Genomic DNA, 23,524 nt, shown 5'->3' with positions numbered 1-23,524 from the left:
GTCAAAGGTCATTTAGGGTCAATGAACTTTGGCCGAATGGGGGTATCTGTTGAATTACCATCATAACTTTGAAAGTTTAAGGATCTGATTCATGAAACTTGGACATAATAGTAATCAAGTATTACTGAACATCCTGTGCAAGTTTCAGGTCACATGATCAAGGTCAAAGGTCATTTAGGGTCAATGAACTTTGGCCAAATTGGGGTATTTGTTGAATTACAGCCATAAATTTGAAAGTGTGTTGGTATAGTTCATAAAACTTGGACATAATAGTAATCAAGTATCACTGAACATCCTGTGCGAGTTTCAGGTCACATGATCAAGGTCAAAGGTCATGTAAGGTCAAAGAACTTTGGCCACGTTGGGGGTATTTGTTGAATTGCCATCATATCTCTATAAGTGTATTGGTCTAGTTCATAAAACGTGGAAATAAGAGTAACCAAGTATCACTGAACATCTTGTGCGAGTTATAGTAGTTTTCAAAATCAGCACTGCTGCTATATTGAATCGCGTGATGCAGGTGAGACGGCCAGAGGCATTCCACTTGTATTTCCTTTTCCCCGCATTTTGTTTGTATTTTCTATAAATATTATATTTATAACTTTACGACATAAGCTAGTGATTTTGTAAACTTTTATGCTTTGATTTTTTTTTAAAGGACTTTGATGCTTTAATTATAACTTGTTTTCATTCTGTCTTTTTCATTTAGGTTATGTACCCAAGTAATAGCAAATAACTCTTTAAGTAAAGTGGATTTAATAATAATATTTTGTTATTACTATCTGTATACGGTAGACAATTGATTTTATACTTAATATTGAAAAAAGTTAAATCGAAAAAATAGATAAATACTAAACGCTAACACTCTCTATTCATCAAAATTGATACAAATGCGGGACTGTTATCCTTAAAATCTGCCTTGTAAGAGTACATCCTCCTTATTCAATATATTCAAGAATTTGATGTACTGTCAATTAATTATTTCTTATTGTTAGGTTACATCTTTTCACTTGGTACGAGTCATTCAATTTTCTGATCTATATTGTTGGAAATGGAAATAACCAAAATGAAATGAAAATAGCTTGCAGACAGATCGATTAAAAGTTTCATCCATTATATTTTTTCAGTGTTTTCAGGCTCACACACTGATCAAAGCTGCCAGCATCCCCGACGAACATGATATCGCCCAGTCAGGTTTGGAGATCTTAGCTGCCCACTTAGTTAGTTCCCTACTCCATGGACACTGTATTGGCGAGGGTCTTCTTGTCCCCCCTTCCTACTTTTCAGATTACATCTTCGACGAGTTTGGTAGCAACCATATCATACGAGAGGCAGGTAAGGTCGTTCTTGATATGTTGAAAAATTGTAAATATCTACCTTTAAGACTTTTTTTTCTCCAAACCCACCGACTGGGATTTAGCGAGGAGACGGAACACACGGGGGAGGTGCGAACGAGAACAATAATGATAAAAACAATGACTACTTAAGCTGGAAATATATTTTTTATTTTGTAATAGATTGTAAAATAATGTCCGGAGGATAATGTTATATTTTACTCTTTTGCCCCTTGATTCTTTCGCTTTTCCTCTTCCCTTACCCTTTTCGATCGAGAAAATGGATCTAATGCTTACCCATATTTTTCGCCCTACTCCATTTTCTTCTGTCTTATCGCTCACACTTTCCCATATTTCACTTGCCTTATTCATTTTCTATCTTCCCCTATATCTCCTTTTCTCTCCCTCCCTCCCTCTCTGCATTTTTTCTCTTACACAATGACTCCCCTCTTACCCTTTCCCATTCCCTTATCCTTACCCTGGTCACAGGTCACTACTTCTCTGGGGATCTAATGTCTGGACCTCGCCTATTTCCACCCACGATTACAAAACCTCATTTCCAAGATTCTTGAAATGCAATTGCATTCTGACTTTTTATGATTTCGTATTCCCTTTACTTCACTTATACCCTTTTTACACAGGATTTTCTTAGCCCCGGACTATCGCTAACCCCGTACTATCCTTAACCCCGTACTATTTTTTTTCCTTTTTACACATGCCAAATTGTTATTGCTAACCCCGGATAAGGAATCCTTGCTTTTCACACACGAAACTCGCTAACCCCGGACTAGTGGTTTTTGTCGATCATTCGTAGTACAAGTACTTCACTCGTACCTTTTTACACACGCTACAATTTCCTTAACCCCGTACTATAGGTGGGGCCAAATTGCCATTTAGCCCCACCTATAGTACGGGGTTAAGCTTAGCCCACTTTCGTTTTACACTAGCGATCTTAACCCCGTACTATCGCTCTTAGCACCGCAATTGCTGGGATAACCCTGCTTTTTTGCAGGGCCAAATAATCCCGTACTAAAGGTGGGGTTAGCCCACTTTGCAAAAATGCTGTGTAAAAAGAAAGTGGGCTAAGCTTAACCCCGTACTATAGGTGGGGCTAAATTGCCATTTAGCCCCACCTATAGTACGGGGTTAAGGAAATTTTAGCGTGTGTAAAAAGGGTATCATATTAGTCATCGTTTATTTACCATTTAATTGTGTTAGGGTGGAAGATAGCTAAACTACCACTATACATGAGATCAAACTTTGAGAAAATTTGCTTTTGTTATTTTTTTATTCTTTTTACTCTTTATGAAAATCCATTTTGCTGTTGAAATAAACTCGACTTTTAAGTAATCGTATGCAATAAATGTCAATTTTCGATGGGGATTTTTCGAACCATAATTTCCATCTCAGGACATTGTTTGACTCTGGGTACCTTTATAGTGTAAAACTATTTAATCATAAGTACTTTCGATTCAGTTAAAGTTGAAATTCTGGAGGATGAGATTACGCGTTATGATTCATGTCTTAATGTTTCAAAACAACACAGGATCAGGAAGTTGTTAATGATTAAGGTGTTTATAGCGTACGTTTTCCTCTTAAATATGTTCTTCGTGCTACGATACATTCGATGGCGTAACTGTACAAAGTTGGAACTAAAACAACTCGTAATAAATTCATACAATCTGGTTAACAAATGGAACTTTCGGGTATTCGTGAATTGGGATGTTTCAAACCAGAAAAATATTTACTACTTCGAACCAACACTCAATTAGTACATAAAGTAATTGAGCCGATTATACAAACTACAAAACTAGCACGTGTGATGGTGCAATGGTTTCTCCCAGCTACTTTTTCTTTGTATTATATGAAATCTGAATATTACAACTTTTCATCTAATATTGCAATAAAACCAAATATGTTGCCATGCCTAAAAAAACATGCAATGCAGTTATTGTTCTAACCTATCGTTATTCAGTGAAAGGCTTTTGCCATTAAGTTCAAGTTTGAACTTATGATATTCGATGATAAGATTCAAAAGACGAGCATTTACTCGATAATTTGTCAGCACTAGAGGTAGATGGGGGCATTGTAGGGGCATCGCCTCATTATACCAAATTTCTTTGTTATGGCGGAGACCTAAGACCCTTTCTTTAGGGGGATGCTTGGCCGAAAATGTATGTCACTGCTCCTTTCCACTGGTAAATCCCGCAGGGATCTGCCCCTGATTATCACTGTGTTCTAAAAAGGCAAAATTCCAAAAATGTCATGAAAATCTTATTTCAACAGCCGTTCATGAAGTTTTAAAATCAATTTGCTGTTGGGTGAGCATGGCTCTAAAAATTCTCATCTGACTGTTAAACTCGAATACATTGCAAAATGAATTAGTGACAATCGGCTTTATTCCTTTTCAACTTTCAATGCCATCGAAATTTATGATTATGTTCAATAATTAATCGTCCCCCTTTTTTCCCATTCCTCTGATCAAATTGCAGGACTTCAGCGTCTGCTTGGCACCCTCGATCTCGGTTTTGTTCTTACCGATCAGTCAGCAGAGGGTGGAGATCACGGTCATGACCACGGTCACGACCACCGTGACCATGACCACGCCAACAGTGGTCCTACCTTCGGCCGGGGATCCGCGACTGGCCAAGGACAGGGAACAGGTCACGACCATGGGCACAGACCGGGCGGTCACGGGCCTACGAATAAAACAACGTCGGTAACACCGACACTGGATCCACATGCAGGGCATGGTGTTCATGGTCACCACGACCACCATGGACATGGTCATGGGCCACCGCATCATTTCGGGTTTCTGATGGAAAGAAACGTTATCAACGACCACCGAACCAAAAGAAGAGCAACACATCTCCATTCCCCAGGACACGAACATCAAGCAGAAAATGACACCTTTCAGCAGGTTAGCCCGAGTGTATAGATATTGTAAATTCAATATAAGTTTAATACACAAACTCGTTTTTATTTATATTTTTTAGTGGGGTGCTCATTATTCCATATAAAATACTTATAACGTTTCACAAATCAGGGTACTGAAAAAAAGTATTTACAATTTCTCCTAGGTAGTCTTATTTCACTGATGTAGGCATGATTTTTTTTAACAGGCAAATTGTTATATACGTTGGAGCAAAGTAAGCGATCGGGGGAAGGGTTATGAAGCAGTAGTCCCATTTGGCGCACATATCGCAGCAAGAACGTGAAAGCGTCTCAGAGATGTACGTTATTCCATCAAAAGGAGATCATATATGCTGTCTTTGTAAGATAAATTTGTCATATTTACTCTCCTTGTAAAATAATCTTAATTCAAATCTAGCTCTTAAGAACATTGTAAGAAACCAGAAAATTTATTGGCATTCAAAGTACTGATAGACGAAGTGTGTGATAGAAAAAGTCGATCAGGCAAAATACATGTAATGAAAATACACGTCCATACTAATCGATGCATGCCATCTAAGTCAGGAGGGAAACTTCGAATCCCAACACATTGCCGTTATCTACATTTCAGTCAGCGAACACGATAAGATTGACGAATGACAAGACCTCACTTATACAGGTCGAATCAACCCCCTTGCACCTATCCAACCCCTTTAACCATCATGGATACCTCAAGATTTATTGAAGAGGACGGACGTTCTCTCCATGTTTCCGTTCGTTCGGTTTAAGTCGAGTAGACAGTTCAGTTACATGAGTCATTCTTTAAGGACTCCTTCCTCCTTAACATCACAATAGTGACCGCATATTGCCAGAAAGAGCCCTAAAGAAAGCAGGTGAACTATTGCTAGAAGAAGGTTCAGTCATGAACTTATCTGAAAGATATTGTTTTAAAGTTAAAGGTAGTGTGAAGATGTGCAATTTCAAAAAATCCTTGCTTCTTAAAATGTAAACGTCAACCCATCTAGAAATCCCTTCTTGAAGAAATAAACAAAACTTATCGTCTTTCTTTGGCATTTAAAGCGGTTTTCGTGATCAATCATCGTGTTCCTTCGTCCCTTTCGTCTCGACCTGTGACTGTATTCCCATCGAGGGTTATTCCTTTATTTGAACCATTTTGTCTTGGTTTATTTGGCGATGAATGATGTTCTATTTTGATGTGGTGTCATGACGAGGGTTTTTCCTGTCCACTCATGAGGTCACGTGATATTAACTTGTGAGTCACGAAGAATCGAAAAAGTGGAGGGGGGGGGGGTTAATGAGTTGATCGCCCAACATAATCCCGTTATAAGTAGAGGCGCCGTGGTGTAGGGTTCTAACTTATGCCTTTCCATCTGAGGAGCGTCTCATGAAAGGATTTGTCGGACGTTTTATCCGACAACTACCATAGGATCCCAGTTAATCAGAAAATTAAGAAAAGTTGTCAGGAAAGTTGTCAGATATGACAACTTGTCAGACAAACATTTTGATAAAATCCCCAGGGCGTCATGAATCCGAAACCTCCTGCGGAATAGCGTCCTTTGGCATAGTGTTCATCTAACAAAAGTTACTATTATGGTAACTTGGCCATTTAATGTTATCTATAATGATCTCCATTGATATACTGTATATTAAACAATCCGGTTTAAACTTATTTTGATCGCAAAGAATGTTTGCTTTTTACTGCAAATGCTATGAGAGGTTTTCTACAGAGGCGCTTCAGACGGATTACTTTGAACTGCCTGGTGATTATGGTGATCACGTGACTTCACGTCCAGCCCTGTAATCACGTCTTCACGGAAATAAGGAAGTTACCCTTGCAAAAATGACATATTACATCCTTACTACTAGTCTGTCATGTTTCTCACTCATTTTGTGCACTATTTTTGTATTTGACATCCGGTTCTTATGATGAATCATAATAAATGATAATGCATTCTGCTTTTGTAAACTCAGTAAGTTCAAAATAAAAATACAATTGATAGGTTATATGAAACTGAGCCTAACCTCCTGTCTTCCATCCCTCGATCAGAAGCAATACAGACCTGGATAATTACATAATGATTATTCACTTCTCGTTTCAGTGTTATTCTGGTGATCAGCTCTTGGATATATTTGGTATCAACGAGGCCCTGGGGATATCAGAGAGGCAGTTCAGTGAACTCTGTCCAGCTATCTTACATCAAATCATCACGGACGCTTGTAACCCCGACATGCGTACTGATGTGCGTCCTGTAGGGCCTTTGTCTACTGCGGAAGGTGAAGTTCAGCCCTTGGAGGGAGAGGGGAGGGGTTGGGGAAGAAGGACTCATCAGAAGGGACAGAACACTGTAAAAAATGAAGTGCTATTTTAGCACTTAAGGTGCTTGTATAGTGACTGCACTACGAGTGTTGATTTTCTAGTTTAAATTTGAACTAAAAAATCAGCACTTGTAGTGCAATCATTATACAAGCACTGTAAGTGCTAAATTAGCACTTCATTTTTTACAGTGAAAGTGTGTGTGGGGGGATGGGAGTATAAGGTAGGCCAACATCCTGTGTTTTTCGTGGTCTTAGAGTTTCCCCTATTAGCACATTAAGATGGGGACGATTTTAACTTTTGGCTGGCACTGGACCCCATAAAGTTGAAGGGAAAGGAATCATATTTGTATTACCTCATCATATTTTAATCTACCACAATAGTTGATGTTTGTTTTATAAAGGGCACAGGGTTCACTCGTGTTTTTTGGAGACACATGCTCCTTAAACCATATTACGCACTTTCAGTTTGTTAAACTCATTAAGGCATTCGACCCCCGGAAGTGGCGCAATGGGAACGTGCCTTTCTTAGATACTCCACTCTTGATATAGGTTCAAAATCTTTAAATGCAAAAACATAGATTAACATGTAAACAACCAATTCCCAGTGAGACGTGTGAACTTGACATGCCCAACCGAAGGAAAGTAGTAATTGTGTCATTTTTAAGGGGGAAAAGTCATCTTCTGACGAAAGGAAAATGGCCATTTTGGTGCTATGTTTACATCATAAGCATTCTCCGCATGTTGTATCACGTAATAATACTAAAAGAAAAGGAAGATTACACCATGATTTATCTTGTTAAAGAAAGTCTTAGCTATCATTTCTTGTAATTGAATGAGGGAGTGGGATGCCCCCCCCCCCCCCCGTTGTTTCACCCGAATTAAAGGAATTCAAATTGAATACTAATTCGCTTGTGATTAATAAGGCCTAATTCTCATTTTAAGGGACATGGAGTATATATGTATGATTATTAGAATTTCTCATTTTGAATTCAATAGTGATTTAATTTTTATATCTGGTTCATTTGTATTTGTTTTTGTTTTTTTTTAATGTACTAGTACTTGATTTTTGTGGGTTTGGCCTTTTATCGATGTGGAGGGTGTCATGAATGCTCCAGTTGTGACTAATTTTTTTCAAACTGATTCTTTGGTTTACTATACCTTTATCATTTTAAGACCTTTAAACCTTTTTTCTGTCTTTTTCAACTTCTTTTAAAATTCAGTGTACGGTTATGGAACGCTAGCGGTATTCATCATCACGGCAACATCAATATTAGCCGTTCTTATTCTACCCTGTCTCAGTGACTCGGTGCAACAATACGTCATACATGCCTTTGTGGCCCTCTCCATCAGTACTATGTCGGGAGATGCACTCATGCATCTTATTCCACAGGTAATTTTTGTTTCTCTCTTCTTCTTTCTTCTTCTTCTTCTTCTTCATCTTCCTCTTCTCATGATTACAACGATAATGGTGAAATCGTATACACTCGATATTGTATCTCATTTCTGGCGAAGGGGAAACAAGAAATTACAGATAAAGAAAATTGAAAGGCAAATCGACCGGTGGTCAGGGATAGCCAAAATTATACTAGTTCCTATTAATCCACCGATCTCTAACTAATCAACACGATCCCTTCACAACGATCTCTTAACGATCTATTCACGATTCCCACACGATGAGATCAACCTGCTCATAGTTAGAATTCATTATCTGCAAGGCTTGGAAGTTGAGTGTGGAAATTTTGACCTCGTGATGTACCACGAGCATTGGAGATTTTGAAGCCGAATAATCTTATCAGTGGTGTGCTTTGTGGCCAGAATATCATTTAAGACATGGTAAAAAAATTGTAGGGTTGAGATCGGGATGACTTGTACTCCCGGAAAATGATGCATTCTTTAAGAGATGAGATTGCGTTGCTCGGACTTTGGTCTGTATCTATTTATAAGAAACTCGTAAAGTCAATGTTAATTTCCTCTCTCTATACTCCCCTCATCATGTCTTTCCTCTAATGAATTCTTCGTTTTGTTTTTCATCCCTGGATTTCATGCTGTTTTCATCTTATGTCCCCTACAGATCAATTAGTCAGTATCCGTGAATGTTGGGTAAATGTTCATCATACTACTCTGTCCTTTACTCTCCCCGCCTTCATTACCTAGTTCGTAATGACCCGGACGTGAAAATGTTCCATAAATCATTCTATTCGTAAATGCGTGACTTTATGAATGACCGGAATATAGAGGCACGTATTCTGGGCTCGGGTTTTATCCTAACTATAAAGTTGTGGTTTAACAGTACAAGTTTATCATGTCATTTGACATTCACCTCATTCATAACCAGCTGGCAGGGAATGTTAACAATTTTTTTTGTTCACCATTTAAGCATGGGGAAGAACAAAGTAAAGATCAGAAACAATTTAAACATAGTTTACTTGTGATATTTTCGGCTTCTTCGTCAAAGAGTTATACCTTGGTCTAAGTTAAATACGAGTTCAGAATACAGCCAGAGCACTGGCGTACCTAGGATTTTTCAGAAGGGGGTAAAAAATTTTGGAGGATATTTCGTCCGCGATAAAATTTGACAAGCAAAAAAAAAAAAAAAAAAAAAAAAGGTCTTCAACCACAAATTAAGGATTTCTTACCACAAAAAAATTTGACAAACAAAGAAAAAAATTAAAAAATAAAAAGGTCCTGAACCACAAATAAAGGATTTCTTACCAGAAAAAATTTGACAAGCAAAAAACAAGGTCTTCAACACAAAAAAAGTATTTCTTACCATCATGGGGAGGATCTCGAACTATTTCATTCACATGAAGGCAAAAGAAAAATGATTTCACTGAAAATGTTTTTAACGTTTTATCTGTTTGTTAGAACTTCATTTATGGGCGTCACACAGGGGGCGTGGATACCAACGTATGTGTGAAAAGGGAGAGAAATACAGAAGAAAGAAGACCATCACAAAGCTAAGTTTGGAATGTGCAACTCTATGGTTTATGGAATTCTAATAGGCCTATTTACTTACCTCTATACAATTTGCACATTTGGCATCTGGAAATTAAATGATTTTAAGTTTAGCAAAAGGCCTCCGTCACGCATACGTCAGAAAAACTTTTAAACAGCTTTAGTATTCTTGGGTTTGTTCTTGTTATTCTCCTCTTGTTTAATATCAACATTTCTATCTCTTATGCCGTTTTTGCCAGGCCATTGGTCTTCACAGTCACGGTGACGATGACGAAAATGACCATCATGCTCCAGATGGTAATCACGATCATGGCGTGATGTTGGTTGAGATCGATATGATGAATATCATGTACAAAATGGCGACGGTTCTGGGGGCTATTTACTTCTTCTTTCTATTTGAATCCTTGATGAATGTCTTGTTTAGCAGAAAGAAAAGTGAAGATGCGGAGACAAGAAGATGTTCAAGATTAGTAGAAGTAAGTATTGTCTTTGGATGTAAAAAGTCTAGCGCCCCCTCCCGAAAATATGAATTTCCTTATTTTTTTTAATAAATTATTGAACTCAATGATAGCGAGTCTATGTTAAAATATATACATATCTGTGTTACTAATAGAAGGGTGAATGTGAATAGAAGGAATTTGTATTTAATAGGAATGCATTCAGCTATTTCATTTACCAAATGTAATATCACTGGACTTGAAGAATATGGACGTGAATTCATAAATCTAATTCAAAGAGATAGATGTCATAGTGTAATTGAGAAAAGTAAGTGAAACCTTCCCAAGCTGCGTCTGCGATTAAGAGCGTGGGGGGGGGGTCTATTCACGTGTTTACTGTGAGCTTTGAATTTATTCTCTTCACAATCTGTAAAATAATACCAATTATATTATTTCTTTCCCAAACAAGGATTGCGATGAGAAGACATCAGTATTCAACCAACAAACAGAGCAAGTGTGGCTGAATGATACAGACAATGGCATTCCAAATCTTCCCGAACCTAGCACTTTAACGGTAATCTCTTCAATACAATATGACTGCCATGTTAGCAAGTCATTTATCAAACTTGTTATTGGTATCAAGTCAGAGCCGCAGTTCTTTGGCAATTTCTACCAAAGATTTTATATCTATTTGTCAATTTTTATTACAATCAGTGGAAAGTTACGTGACAGAACTCTCTAAAATGTAATCAAGTGTGTGTTTCAACATATTCTTTTTTTAATTTATTTATTGCTTCCCCTATTAAAAATATGAAGCAGAACGCTCATCGAAATAGTATGTTTTCAATACCTTTAGCATGGCGTTGGTATATCAGACACAATCTTGTCTTGCCAAGGGAAAGGGAAATATAGTTTACTATTCTTTCGAACAATATAATATTTAATACGCTATGTCGCTTAATAAGAAAACATTAAAATTTGGTATTATTCACTAAGATTCTTATTCCAGTCGCTTATAGCACTGTTTGTATACATGCCATTGGTACCAAGTTTTATATATAAAAGGGGGTCCAAGATCTCCTTTCACGATAGAATATCAAAACAATCACTCTCAAAGGCTTTTTTAAGTTGTGGTGTTCAGTTTGCTGGTAGCAACATAATCATAAATATATTGCATTTCTTACTCATAATTATTTAAGAAACAAAGAAATTATTCCTTTAATCACAAAGAAAAGAAACTGAAAATAATGTTAAACCGATGAAGGATTCGGTATTATTAGATTTGAATATAAAAAAGATAGTTGTGATCAGTATAAAACGGGGCTCTATTTCATGCTGTTGGCATAGATATTTGGTTTATACAGACGCTTTATAGAAACAAACTCCAACCAGTAATTTTGTTTTTTAATTTAGGGTGCTTTCGGGTGCACCTACGCTTTTGAGAGTTTAAAACAAATCTTATAATTATATATTTTACGTAATCTTGACCATTTCTTTCGCAGCCATTGTCGATTAACATGAATGGCAATAATGACGCGGAAGATCGAGGTTTTGAGAGTCTCGTTCAAGAACAAAAGGATGAAGATAACAGATCGTTTTTTATGAGAGGTACGATCAAATTCTAGACTTGAACAAGATTGGTATATTGAGCGCTTAGTTTAATTGATATTTCAATGAAAACTGTATAGATCCAGGACAAAGTATTTTGAAATAGATATTAGTTATCAAGTATGATGTGAAGTTTCAACTATACAACTAGCTTTAAAATCTCAATTACGATATTTTTTTAGTCTTTGTAATCATTTCAAATTATAGCAGAAATAACTTACAGTAGAACTCTCAATATTAACTAATCAGAACCTTTTTTAGTATATCTCATGAATTATCTGAATATATGTTTTTATCTTGAAGATTGTTGAAATGAAAACAGTTTTATGGGATTTTTAGCAGTGAAATTTCAAACATTTTTTGCGGACAAGACTGAGTGTATTTCATAAACACTTACTAGATTTATATCATTTAGACCCAATCTCTAAGTTAAGAAAGTAAAAATGTTTACGAAATAATAAATTCAGAAAGCTAGTAAAAATTGGCGGCATAAATAGGGGGAAAAGAAAGTAAAGAGAAGAGGAGGGGGAAAATGAATGAGAGGAGAAAAGGGAAGAAAGATAAAAGATAAGTGAAGGAAGAAAAATTGATAAAATTAGGTAAGAGGAAGGCTTGGAGAATATAGAATCTTTCAAGATTTTAGATATTTCCTGCGCTTCGAGATTTTATATTGTGTGTAGGGGGGGGGGGGTCTCGTTCATCGAAAACTCCATCTTCAAAGGCAGACAAGGAAAGTACTTTTTTCTCATTTTTAACTCCCATAGGATTGACACCTGTTTCGATCATGGTGCTGTTAGGGGATGCCTTACACAATGCAATGGATGGTTTAGTGTTAGGAGCGGCTTTCACATCCAATATATTTGTTGGAATATCGACGAGTATTGCTATATTGTGCCACGAAATACCACATGAGCTTGGTAAGTACATTATCTTCCATATTATGTAATCACAGGAGTGTCGCATATTTATTTTGAAGAAGATGGGGTTGGCATGGGGGCAGTAGCGTAACAAGCGGAACATTTGAGAAGAGTAGGCATTATTGGCATATGGAGCAATATTCCTGAAAAAAGCTGGGAGCGAGCGAAGCGAGAAAAAAAGATCTCTTTAATGCAAAAATCTAATTCTATGAAATACTATCCAGAAAATTATATCATGTTTCATTTCCCCCTTTCCTGCTCTCTCCCTTTTTCCGTTCGTCTAGGAACTGTGGTGGCAAAAACAAGAATTTAGTAAAGTAGAGGGAATAAAATAAGGTAGAGATAATACATACAAACGTGAAATAAAGAGCGAGTGTGACTTCCCAGGTATTGCATAAATACAGATGATTGCACTTTTCCCCGAATCAGTTAATTCAGTCACCAGTTTACAGCATTTTTTTCAATATCGTACAAATAGTATCAAATAATTCATTCAATTCAATTCAAATAAACATTTATTTTCTTCCATTTCATAACATTTTTCGTAAACATCAATTCATACAAAAATAAATTTGTTATGAAAAATATAAAGATGTACATCTTGGGTTTATAGAAGAAGGCGTATACCCTTAAAGCAGAGGCTTGTGGCGGAATACGCCGATAGACAAAAATACAATACAATAAAAACGATACGAAGGAAAAGGCAGAGAAAAGAAAAGAAGGAAAGGGAACGAGAGAGGGAGACGTGAGCGGGGAGGCGGGCATGAATTACTAAATAAAACAAATGTATCAGTGGGGAGCAAAATATAAATACAAATGCCACAACAACAATTGTCCATGGTTCATGTTATCATGTTAACTTAAAGTCAAAAGGAAACGTAAGATGGAAAATATTCATATATAAAATGACAGAAGCCATTTTTTTTAATACTTTAAGCTAGTTATAGAGATTTTTTTATGTAATCCGGAATTTCGTTCCATATTTTGGGGGCCAGTATAACGAATGTTGTGTTGGAAGATTATTTTTCTATGTTTGGGAATGAATATTTGATTATTTGAGCGGGTATCAAAATAATGTATGTTGGAAACATGCGTAATGAATCACGAAATTTTTGTGGAATTTGAGAATTTAAACACCTGTAGAGAAAATGACATTGTTGAAGTTTGTTGTCGTCTAATTTCAACAAGTTTAGGGAATGAAACAAATTTGTAGTATTCGCTAGTGGTATCTTGTCGTCTGGAGATATAATACGTACAATTCTATTTTGAAGGGAACATAATTTTTCAAGATGGGTTCGGTATGTGTTAGCCCAGACCAAATTACAGTAATGAAAATATGGCAAGATTAAAGAGCAATATAAAGTACGCAATACAGTTTTAGGCAAGTAAAAACTTAGGCGATGTATTATTCCAATGTTTTTGCAACTCTGTTCTCAATTTCATTTATGTGATGTATCCCTTTTAAATTACTATCAATGATAACGCCAAGAAACCTAGTATTTTCAACTCTGGCAATAATTTGGTTGTTAAGCTTCACCACTACATGATTAAGATCAATACGCCTTGTAGAGTTACGGAATATAATTTAATTGCATTTTGTATAGTTCATGGTAAGCTTGTTTGCACAAAACCATTTACAAACATTTGTTAGTTCAGTATTTACAGTTTCACACAAGTGATAAAGATTTTTATCAGAATAAACAATATTGGTATCTTTGGCGTACATGATAAAGGAAAGGAGATTTGACGAACGATAGATGTCATTGATAAATAAAATAAACAAAAGTGGGCCAAGTAATGACACTTGTGGTACTCCACATTTATATCAATTTCAATTTATCATTTCAATATTATATATCAATATGCTTGACATTGTGTGCTATAGTGTTAGTGATCTGTCCAGTTAGAGGATATTAACATGTACTTTGGGGATTATGCCCATTTCTTCTTTATGAAAGGTGACTTTGGTGTTTTAATAGAGAATGGAATGAGTAACAGACGAGCGGTGTTCTGGAACTTCGCCAGCGGTTGTTCAGCCTTCGCAGGTTTATATCTAGGTATAATTATTGGGACGAGAGAGGGCGCCCAACAGTGGCTTTTCGCAATCACCGCTGGCTTTTTTCTATATATTTCAATGGTTGATTTGGTAAGATTTCATTTCGACGATTCATTCACATTATTATAGTTGAATTTAATTGTCCCAAAGCCCACATTCGTCTTCTGTTATTTCCTGACATAAAACAAAAACATACAAGATCACTGGCCTGTGTTTTCTTTCCATCTCTTTTTTCCCTATTAATCCATTTTGACTATTTTCATTTATCATACTGTCTTCTGTATCACCAAATGATGTGTTATTTGTTATCTTTTTATATTCAATCTCAAAATCAACGTGATGAAATGTTAGGTATGTCCTTCCTAATATCATTTAAAAAGAAATTTAAAGTGAGCAAAAATGCGAATTCTCTGGAGATTCGGTTTGTATACAAAAGTTGCACTCTTTCCTTGTACGGGCCTGTACAGAGTAAGATCAATATTGTTAATGCTTATGGGCACTGATCGTTTTTATCCAGGATGTAAAAAATATGTCTTGCGAAAAATTGATAGAAGATTGAATAAGCATTCAGTAAGAACGCCTTTCCACCTGATGAAAATAACTTGACTTTGCATGCACATAAATAATGCAATTTAATTATTATGAAGATCGTGCACTGTAAAAAATGAAGTGCTAATTTAGCACTTACAGTGCTCGTATAGTGACTGCACTACGAGTGTTGATTTGCTAGTTCAAATTTAAACTAGAAAATCAGCACTCGTAGTGCGGTCACTATACGAGCACTTTAAGTGCTAAATTAGCAAATCATTTTTTACAGTGTGGGCATGCATGCTTGACAATGGAATGCAGGTCAATGTTTCACAAAAATTCAGCTCGCGCATCGCCCTGGCATCAGTGAAACAGCTAACATTGCGTAAACTAAAGAAAATTTATCAAAAAATTAAAATTGTGATTTAAAAAAATGTATAAAAGGGATGTAGCAATGAGAACCGATACAATGTAAAAAAATGAAGTACTAATTCAGCACTTACATTGCTTGTATAGTGACTGCACTACGAGTGCTGATTTTCTAGTTTAAATTTGAACTAAAAAATAAGCACTCGTCGTGCAGTCACTATACAAGCAATGTAAGTGCTAAATTAGCACTTCATGTTTTACAGTGTAAGAGTCCTCAAAATGCCTCATTTTCAGGTCAATTTTTTTCCAAAAAATTTAAGCTCACGCTTCGCGCTCGCATTATTGATATAGTCCTTATAAGTATCTAGTATCGTAGAAATAAAGCTAACATTATACTTAAAACTTTGGTGTTAAGTTCTTCTTCTTCCGCACTAGATGGCATGCAGACGTGAGGTTTGGAGGCCATGGACCTCCATGAAAGTTTCACAACCAAGAAAGAAGGACAAAAGAAAGAAATAAAAGAAGAAATATGATACATATTTTAAATATCATGTCTATCACAAAATTAGATTTTGTATTAAAATTGTCACAATTTTTGCTCGCTCGCAGCTTTTAAGATAATAAACTTTGCCCTTTATGCCTGGCCCCCTAAACATGTTAGGCTCGTAATACCAAAGACCCCCCCCCCCCTTCAAACTAAGAGAAAAAAATCCCTTTCAGTAAACAATATTTGTGTCGGTCATTCCCCCCAACCATGAATACAGATCGACACCCATGGGTGTATCCCCCAAATTTTGAATTTTCAGGTCAATAAAATGTTATCGCCCCCCACTTCTCGGACCGGATTTACGCCAGTGGATAGTAGAGACTTTAGAACACCTGCATTAACACTACCAAAGCCGCATTTTGACAATAATCCTAGCAGATTTTCAAAAAAGTGTAACAGACGTTTTAGTTTTAGACAAGATTTTTGTGTCAATGTATTCCATAAAGAATTCTTAATAAATCACAATGACGTCGTTCGTTATATTGATTCGAATAATCAACATTTTATATTTTTTCAGAGTGGTATGTTAAAATATGCCTACGATTCCTTGAATTATGCTACTCATATCATAATTGGCATATCCTTGTATGTTTGTTTCTCGAGAAAGTGTCAATATGTGTTGTAAACTGCATTAACATCGTTTTAGGACGGGGGTATTAATCACATTCAGTGGTATTCCTTTTCTTCGCCTCCATTCATTTTTGTTTTTTGTTTTCTTTTTCTTTGTATGCGCCCCCTAAAGTGGCACCCAGGGCACGTACCCCCTTGCACCCCCTAGATACGCTCAGTAACGCTACAAAAAATATCAGGAAGTGACAAGCGTGTCTTTATATTTTTGTTAATTTTTAAAACATGGTAGGGCCTATTTGTCTAAAAAAATGATGCTTTATGGAGAGCGACATACTACTTAAATGAGTTTTCTGTAAACACCCAACAAAGAAGGAAACATGCACGTATCGATTCAAATGGCTATTTTGGGGGTTAAAAGGCCTTTGCCGATTCTTGTTTTACATACAAGGGTATAAATAGTCCATTGGGAGATTGGTCAATTTACCCATGCCAAATATAGTCATGGTCATACTTCTTGAGCTGTCACGGAAAGCTGAGTGACCTTTTGGCTATATACATTTGTTCCTGTATATAAAAATAGATTATAATCAAGTCATGTCAATCTTGCAGCCTATTATCATCATATTTTTATACACAATGTTCACAATGCATTAACGAGATATCGTTCATCGTAGAATGAGGCAAAATATAGAAAAAGAAAAAAAATATTGGAGTCAAAGTATTATGCTTGTAATTTTAACCCTTTCCAACCTTTATAAGGTTCATCCGCATTTGCTGAAATTTACTAAGTGTACCTGTCATTGTCGTATCATGTAGATCATACGAGAAAAAACTGTACCTGGACAATTTAATAGAGATAAATCGATCTACATATTAAGTAGCAAGCGTATTGATCGGCGTATTAAGTGTCTTATGGGGCATTGCAAGAAACTTGCGATCAATTGCAAGCCTTTTGGGGTCCCTAAATCAATTATTTGTCTTGCAAATAATTGCAAATTCTTGATTGATTGCTTATCTGCTCCTTCATTGAAACAAGGAGTGTAATCTGATTTGCTATAGCTAAAATTTCTCTATCAGTTGTAAAATTGCAACAGAATATTTGCAATTGATTGCAAATATTTTCTTGCAACACCCCCTTAGTGTGTTTGGTTGATGTGAACTGTATTGACTCAGTGAGGTCAATCTGTGTGGTCTCCGAGGAAGATTTTCGTGACTTTAAGTTACGGGGATTAATAAATAATAATGATAATACTAATATTTATAATAGTAATAATAATACTAATATGTATACAAAAAATATGCTTTTAAAAGGATAGGTAAGTAGGTACTGGTCATTTTGGCTCCCCATATTTAGAACATTGACCTCAACGTACATGACGTAATGAACCATTGCACTTATATGTATTTCTTTTTATTTGCTTCCTTTGTTTTTTAGTTTGGTGGAATGTTACGGAAAGATGATCATGGTCATGGTCACTCTCACGGATCATCGTCGACTTCGTTGAAGAGATCACCAGCGATGAGTAATAGACATAGCTGGCTACAAGAGGTATGATATATTTATTACCTTTTTTCGGGAGGGCGGGTGTTGAGAGAAAGAACATGGCAAATTTCTTTATATTTGCAGGAAATTTAGATGAAATTATAATTATTACTTTGTGGAACAGTCTCCAATGCGGCAATTGTTTGTTTTTGGCAGAAATTAGGTCAAAAAGCATATAGATTTTTTAAAGATGAGAGGTCGGCCTTCCAGCAATAGGCCTATCAGATACTTAACATGCGAGTATGTTATTTGTTTTGCTTTGTTCATCAGCTGCTTCTCTTTGTAAATACTTGTTTTTTTATAACGCAGATATAAAATATTCCCTACATAGAAATGGCATAACTTTTCATTATTAAAAAAATATATTATGACATGTTAGACTTTTTGACTTACTTAGATTTCTGTGAAATATATAATACCGGTTCGTTAGGTCATGCCTGAGTAAGCACACATTAAAGGCTGAAGTTTCACTGTTTATTTCGTTCATTTCATATGTGCTCACTCAACCATAATAACTACACAGAAAGCAACCACAGTGATTAAAGCTGCACAAAATAGACAACCTTTGCTGTTTGTAGCCACTTCATGTACTAATGTCTATGGAGAAATCTAATTGAAAAAAATTATCCGTTTTGAAGCCATTTCATGTACTAATTTCAAAGGAGAAATCTACATTGACAAAATTCTCAATCTTTTTCCGTTTTTTAAGGGCTACAAAACGGCTATAAAAGGCTATAAAAGGGGAAAGAAAAGGGCTACAAGAGGGAGAGAAAACAGCAGATTGTAGACAGCAATACCGGGAGGGGCGTGTCCCGTAAAATACCCCTCCCCTTTCCCGGCCGTGACAAGAAATCTGAACAACTTACAGCACTTGATTGAAGTTATCTCTTGTGTTTATCCCCAATGGATGTTTATACAATAATTCTTTCTTGGGGAACATTTTTGTTTTATTTGCCTCAATTATCTTGATGCCTCAATAATCTGGATGGATTTAGTGATACATCATCTTTAAACCTTTACCAATAAGAAGTTTGACGAAATAAATCATTTAAATTACTCTTCGAAAAGTGGCAAACTTGTCTTTGATGTGTACTCGTTAATGCATGGCTTCACTTAATGTTTAAACAAAAGTTAATATAGGAACGGTTCTACTACCACTGATTGAGTTTGATCAAAATCCTTTCGTTGAAAAGTGAAGCCATGTTGATTCAGATGCAACTTAAAATATGTTTGGTGAATATGATCAATATCATTGAATGCATTGATTTGAATTGAAATTCATCATAAGTTTACATCAGGGAATATGTAATTAAAACCGCACTAAGATTTCCACATGATATGATTTCTTTCCGAAGAATTGGTATCGATGATCGTAGATTGTCGATTCAAAATTCTTATCACGTATTATTTCTCTTTTCTTTTTGTGTATGAAATGTAATCGACAGATGGCGCTCAACGAAAAATCCGAAAAGAGATCCAAGCTGGCAGTTTTTATCTGTCAAAATATCGGTTTATTGGTTGGCTGGGCCATCATGTTTCTACTCTCATACTACGAGGAAGAGCTGCTGCATTTAAATATATTCAACCGTTGAGGAGGGGTCACGTCCCCATGTACTCCATCTTTCAATGACGTAATCCTTCTTTCAGGAAACCCCAGACGATTATGTTCGATGGAAATATCGATTGAAGCGCTGCCTTTTTTTATCACATTTCCTTCTTCATATTTTTGGAACTGCATCGGTATTTTGTTGTTTTTATTCATTTTCAATAGAATACGTGGCTGGCGGGTTGGAAGAAGTAATTGCTGAATGTACATTATTCGAAACGTGTGTGTGATATATAATATTATTTACTCACTCATATCATGTTTCTTACTACTGGAATAAAGATGGAACTTTATGTCTTGTATTCTGAGCAAAGAGACGTATTCATAATTTCCTGGAGAGCAGGAAGAAATGCCATTGGGTGGGTTGATATGACGTGGTCATATACCATGTCGTAATATATCTAAGGTTATCTAGATTTTAAAGAAAGGGATGAATATACACATTTTGTCCCGATTGCCATAGCTGTGTGATCCAGCCATGCAAAATTTAAAAATTAAAAGATTTTGTAATAGTTCATGTCTTCATGATTCTTACACAATAAAATTATCTAATGTTGTAGCATATTTTCCTTTCAAATTTCAAAACATTAGATAGTTTTTTAATATCTTCATTGATATTTTTTATGTTAGTCAACTGTTTTTATTTTCTTTTATTAAAAAACAAATGCACACATAGTTGAAAAGAATGCGTATAGCATTTCTATTTATTTCATTTCAGGATAGAAGAGCACTAGTTGAATAAATGCCTTGCTCACATAAGTGCCATGGCCGGGATCGAACCCCGGACATTCATGTGTCTAGTTAGGCGCCTTTGACCACTCGGCCATGTCACCTTTAATGGTGTAATGTTCTAATTGTCATTTTCTGGTACTTAAGTTATTAATGTTTATGTCTATACTATTGAGTGTTTTAATTGGAGGCCTCCTTCATTACACACCTGTTTCACCCTGTTAATATTTTTCTTCTAATATAGTATGTTTATTGTTGTCAAGATAAACGATAGAAATCGAATTATTGTAATTGTTGGAAATGGAAATAAACGAAATTGAATTAAATTAAATCAAAAATTTATATGAGCTCTTAAAGTACAGCCGATAAGTTTAAACTAGGTCGTATAAAGTGCACACAGGTTGTTTAAGTTTGTTTTGACTGTGTGAAAAGACGATAGAATTTTAATGTTTCATCTTGTCAATTTACTTGTTTTGAATATCCAAAATAGAAATGATCCCTTAACAGAGAAGAAAAGGTATAAATGAATCCAAACAATACAGCTTCTTGCTTTGAAAGTCCGAATCTAGTAAAACTTTGAGAAAAAATGCCAAAATCTGCAACAAATATTTCATTCATTAAATTTAATGTATGTTCGACAAGTAGGCATGTAAAGTTGAAGAAATACAGCTATTTAAGTCACGTTCAGGGTGTAAATGTAAAAAGGTCCCAACGTTAAACCGATATTTCGGAGGTGAAATTTATCTCCACTTTCACACATCTTCTTGATAACTGCAGCTGTTTTCTTTTTCCTAGAGTTTCACAAAATCATAAGCTCTCTGCACGTTCTGCAACCGAAAGTTGAAAGGGATATCGATAAGTGAATATTTGAAAGCCAAAAGAATAACCATCCTCTGTCTTGTTCCGTTGTGTCTTTCCCTGCGGTTTCGAGATTGTTCATCGAAAAATTCAAGACTCGTTTTTTCTTTCAGGTATTTCCTAAAACTGGGGCCCGTTTCATAAAGGACTTGCAACTGTTGTCACTTGTCATAATGGCAACTACCATGGTAACAGGCCTCAGCAGTCAATCATAATCAAGGTTACTATGGTAGTTGCCATAATGGCAAAGTTACAACAGTTGCAAGTCCTTTATGAAACGGGCCCCTGGTCCTTGCACATGTAATGAGGCACCCATGAACACCGCAGTGGATATTCAACAATGAAAATAACTTCAGGGTCACGAAGTATCAATACATAAATTTCAGGATGTTATTCCATATTTCTTCACAAATAGAGTAAAACTATTGATTTTAATAAATTTACATTATTTGAATGGAATAATGATAATGAATTGATTTGGCTGTGGATCAGATATGATATTATTTAGGAATAATCTGTCATGCAGAGCTTCCAAAAAGTATTTAAAAACAAATTATTTTTTTAGATTGAAGTTATTATTTTGTTTCATCATCATCATTGTTATTATTACTATCAGCGTTATTATTTCATAATGTTCTTCTTGTTGTCGTTTTTTCCGCAGATGCTATATGTAATCCATGGCGTATTCATTTGCAAGGTTCCTTTTCATGACAGATATGCCGTTGATCCCTTTATGATAAATGTTTGAATTGTATTCGACAATGTAACTTCACCCGTTTTTAGGCTTGTTCTCCGCTTCCATTTCCCCATACTCAACATTTTCCTTTCCTTCTTCATATATATATTGTCATGGATTATTTCTTATGTCTGTATACACTACATTTGTTTGGCCTGCTATTGGCATTTAGTGTCACACTTTTCCTGCCAGGGACCTATATATATATATATTGATCTTCAAATAATATTTGTATCTAGTTTCGATGAATACCTTTTTGCAATGTAGATAGCTACCCTTTTCTGGCATATTTTCATTTGAAATGCTGCTGGGAATTAAATGATTATGCATATGTTTAAAGTCATGTCAATGAAAGTGTTGTATGTATATCATTGAACGATTATGTGAGAATCAAGCTTTCTTTATCGTGTACAGAAAGTATATTTTGTGAATGAGATTCGATTAAAGCATGGTATTGTAATCTTAAACTTTCTGCTGCCTTTCTTATGTAGTTCTCGCCAAACTAAGTGATTAAGCATTCATTACATGCACATGATATATAGAATTATATTTTTATCGGTGCTCTCATTTCTACCTTTCTCCTCCCTCTTTCTTTAGTGTGCTTAATCTCCACCTTCTTGCAACTGATGTTAATTAATGTTGACATCATTCATATGAGGGGTATTCATTTTGTTCTTGCTTTAAGACAATGTCATGCATTTGTGATTTGTATACTAACTGTTAGTGTACAGATCAGTTGAATGCACTTATTTAAAAAGATTGGCATTGCTCTGTTCTCGTATTAAAGTCTTCGTTAAATCACGCCGAAATCGGTTGGTTTCGAATCAACCCAAGCACAAAAGCATAGTACTCAAGCCTATGTTGAAAATATTGTTCCCGGTTTATTATATTGGATTATTAGGGATTACCTAGTAAAATAATGGTAGAGATTTTTTTCTTCCATGACGGTTTCAAGAATAGAAAATGTATTGTCTAATGCCCGTCAAATGAAAATTGACAACCAAAAAGTCCGTCGAAAATTGATGAATCATGGTCCTGGACCATGGCTGTACGCAAATTTTTTTTCTTGGGGAGGGGGCGAGCGCGTATAAATTTTCGAAGAAACTCGAAATTTAGAGAGCTTAGCGACCAAGCTTTTCGTTGGGGCATTTTTGCATTTTCTGAAGTGAAATTGAAGGATTTCATGCACCCTTTGGCTTAATTTCTTTAAAGATTTTCAATAAACAGATTGTAAGTTTTCAAAATATCAGGTCAGGGGAGGGGCAACTGCCCCCTTTCCCCGCTGCGTACGGCAAAGTCCGAGACTCTGGACAAACATATTTGCAATTTTTCGTCAGCTGCGAAACGTAGGTTGAAGCTGCTGTTTCGATTCACCAATTTCCGACAAAGACTTCCCAGCTGTTTGTTGTCCTTTGACGTACATTGTCAATGCATTTACTGTGTTCTTAAATTCGTCATGCATCGTGAAATTAAAAAAAACTTCCTCATGTTAAAACCAAAAA

General features: G+C 35.7%; 1 protein-coding gene across 1 annotated transcript in view; it reads left to right on the top strand.

Moving 5' to 3' along the window:
- Window positions 1-22,489, top strand: part of LOC129255827 (zinc transporter ZIP12-like) — a 37,651-nt gene extending 15,162 nt beyond the window's left edge. The window contains exons 3-13 of the mRNA XM_064096541.1: window positions 1,128-1,335; window positions 3,827-4,254; window positions 6,347-6,521; window positions 7,784-7,953; window positions 9,758-9,994; window positions 10,425-10,529; window positions 11,458-11,563; window positions 12,328-12,480; window positions 14,439-14,626; window positions 17,986-18,099; window positions 19,539-22,489. Of these exons, the coding sequence (XP_063952611.1) occupies window positions 1,128-1,335; window positions 3,827-4,254; window positions 6,347-6,521; window positions 7,784-7,953; window positions 9,758-9,994; window positions 10,425-10,529; window positions 11,458-11,563; window positions 12,328-12,480; window positions 14,439-14,626; window positions 17,986-18,099; window positions 19,539-19,685 (2,031 nt within the window). The 3' untranslated portion in view covers window positions 19,686-22,489. The remainder of the gene's footprint in view (window positions 1-1,127; window positions 1,336-3,826; window positions 4,255-6,346; window positions 6,522-7,783; window positions 7,954-9,757; window positions 9,995-10,424; window positions 10,530-11,457; window positions 11,564-12,327; window positions 12,481-14,438; window positions 14,627-17,985; window positions 18,100-19,538) is intronic.
- The last annotated feature ends 1,035 nt before the right edge of the window (window positions 22,490-23,524 follow it).

This window comes from Lytechinus pictus, chromosome 3, assembly GCF_037042905.1.
Source record: "Lytechinus pictus isolate F3 Inbred chromosome 3, Lp3.0, whole genome shotgun sequence".
In the NCBI taxonomy this organism is placed as follows: domain Eukaryota; kingdom Metazoa; phylum Echinodermata; class Echinoidea; order Temnopleuroida; family Toxopneustidae; genus Lytechinus; species Lytechinus pictus.
This window is presented reverse-complemented; position numbering and strand designations above follow the sequence as displayed.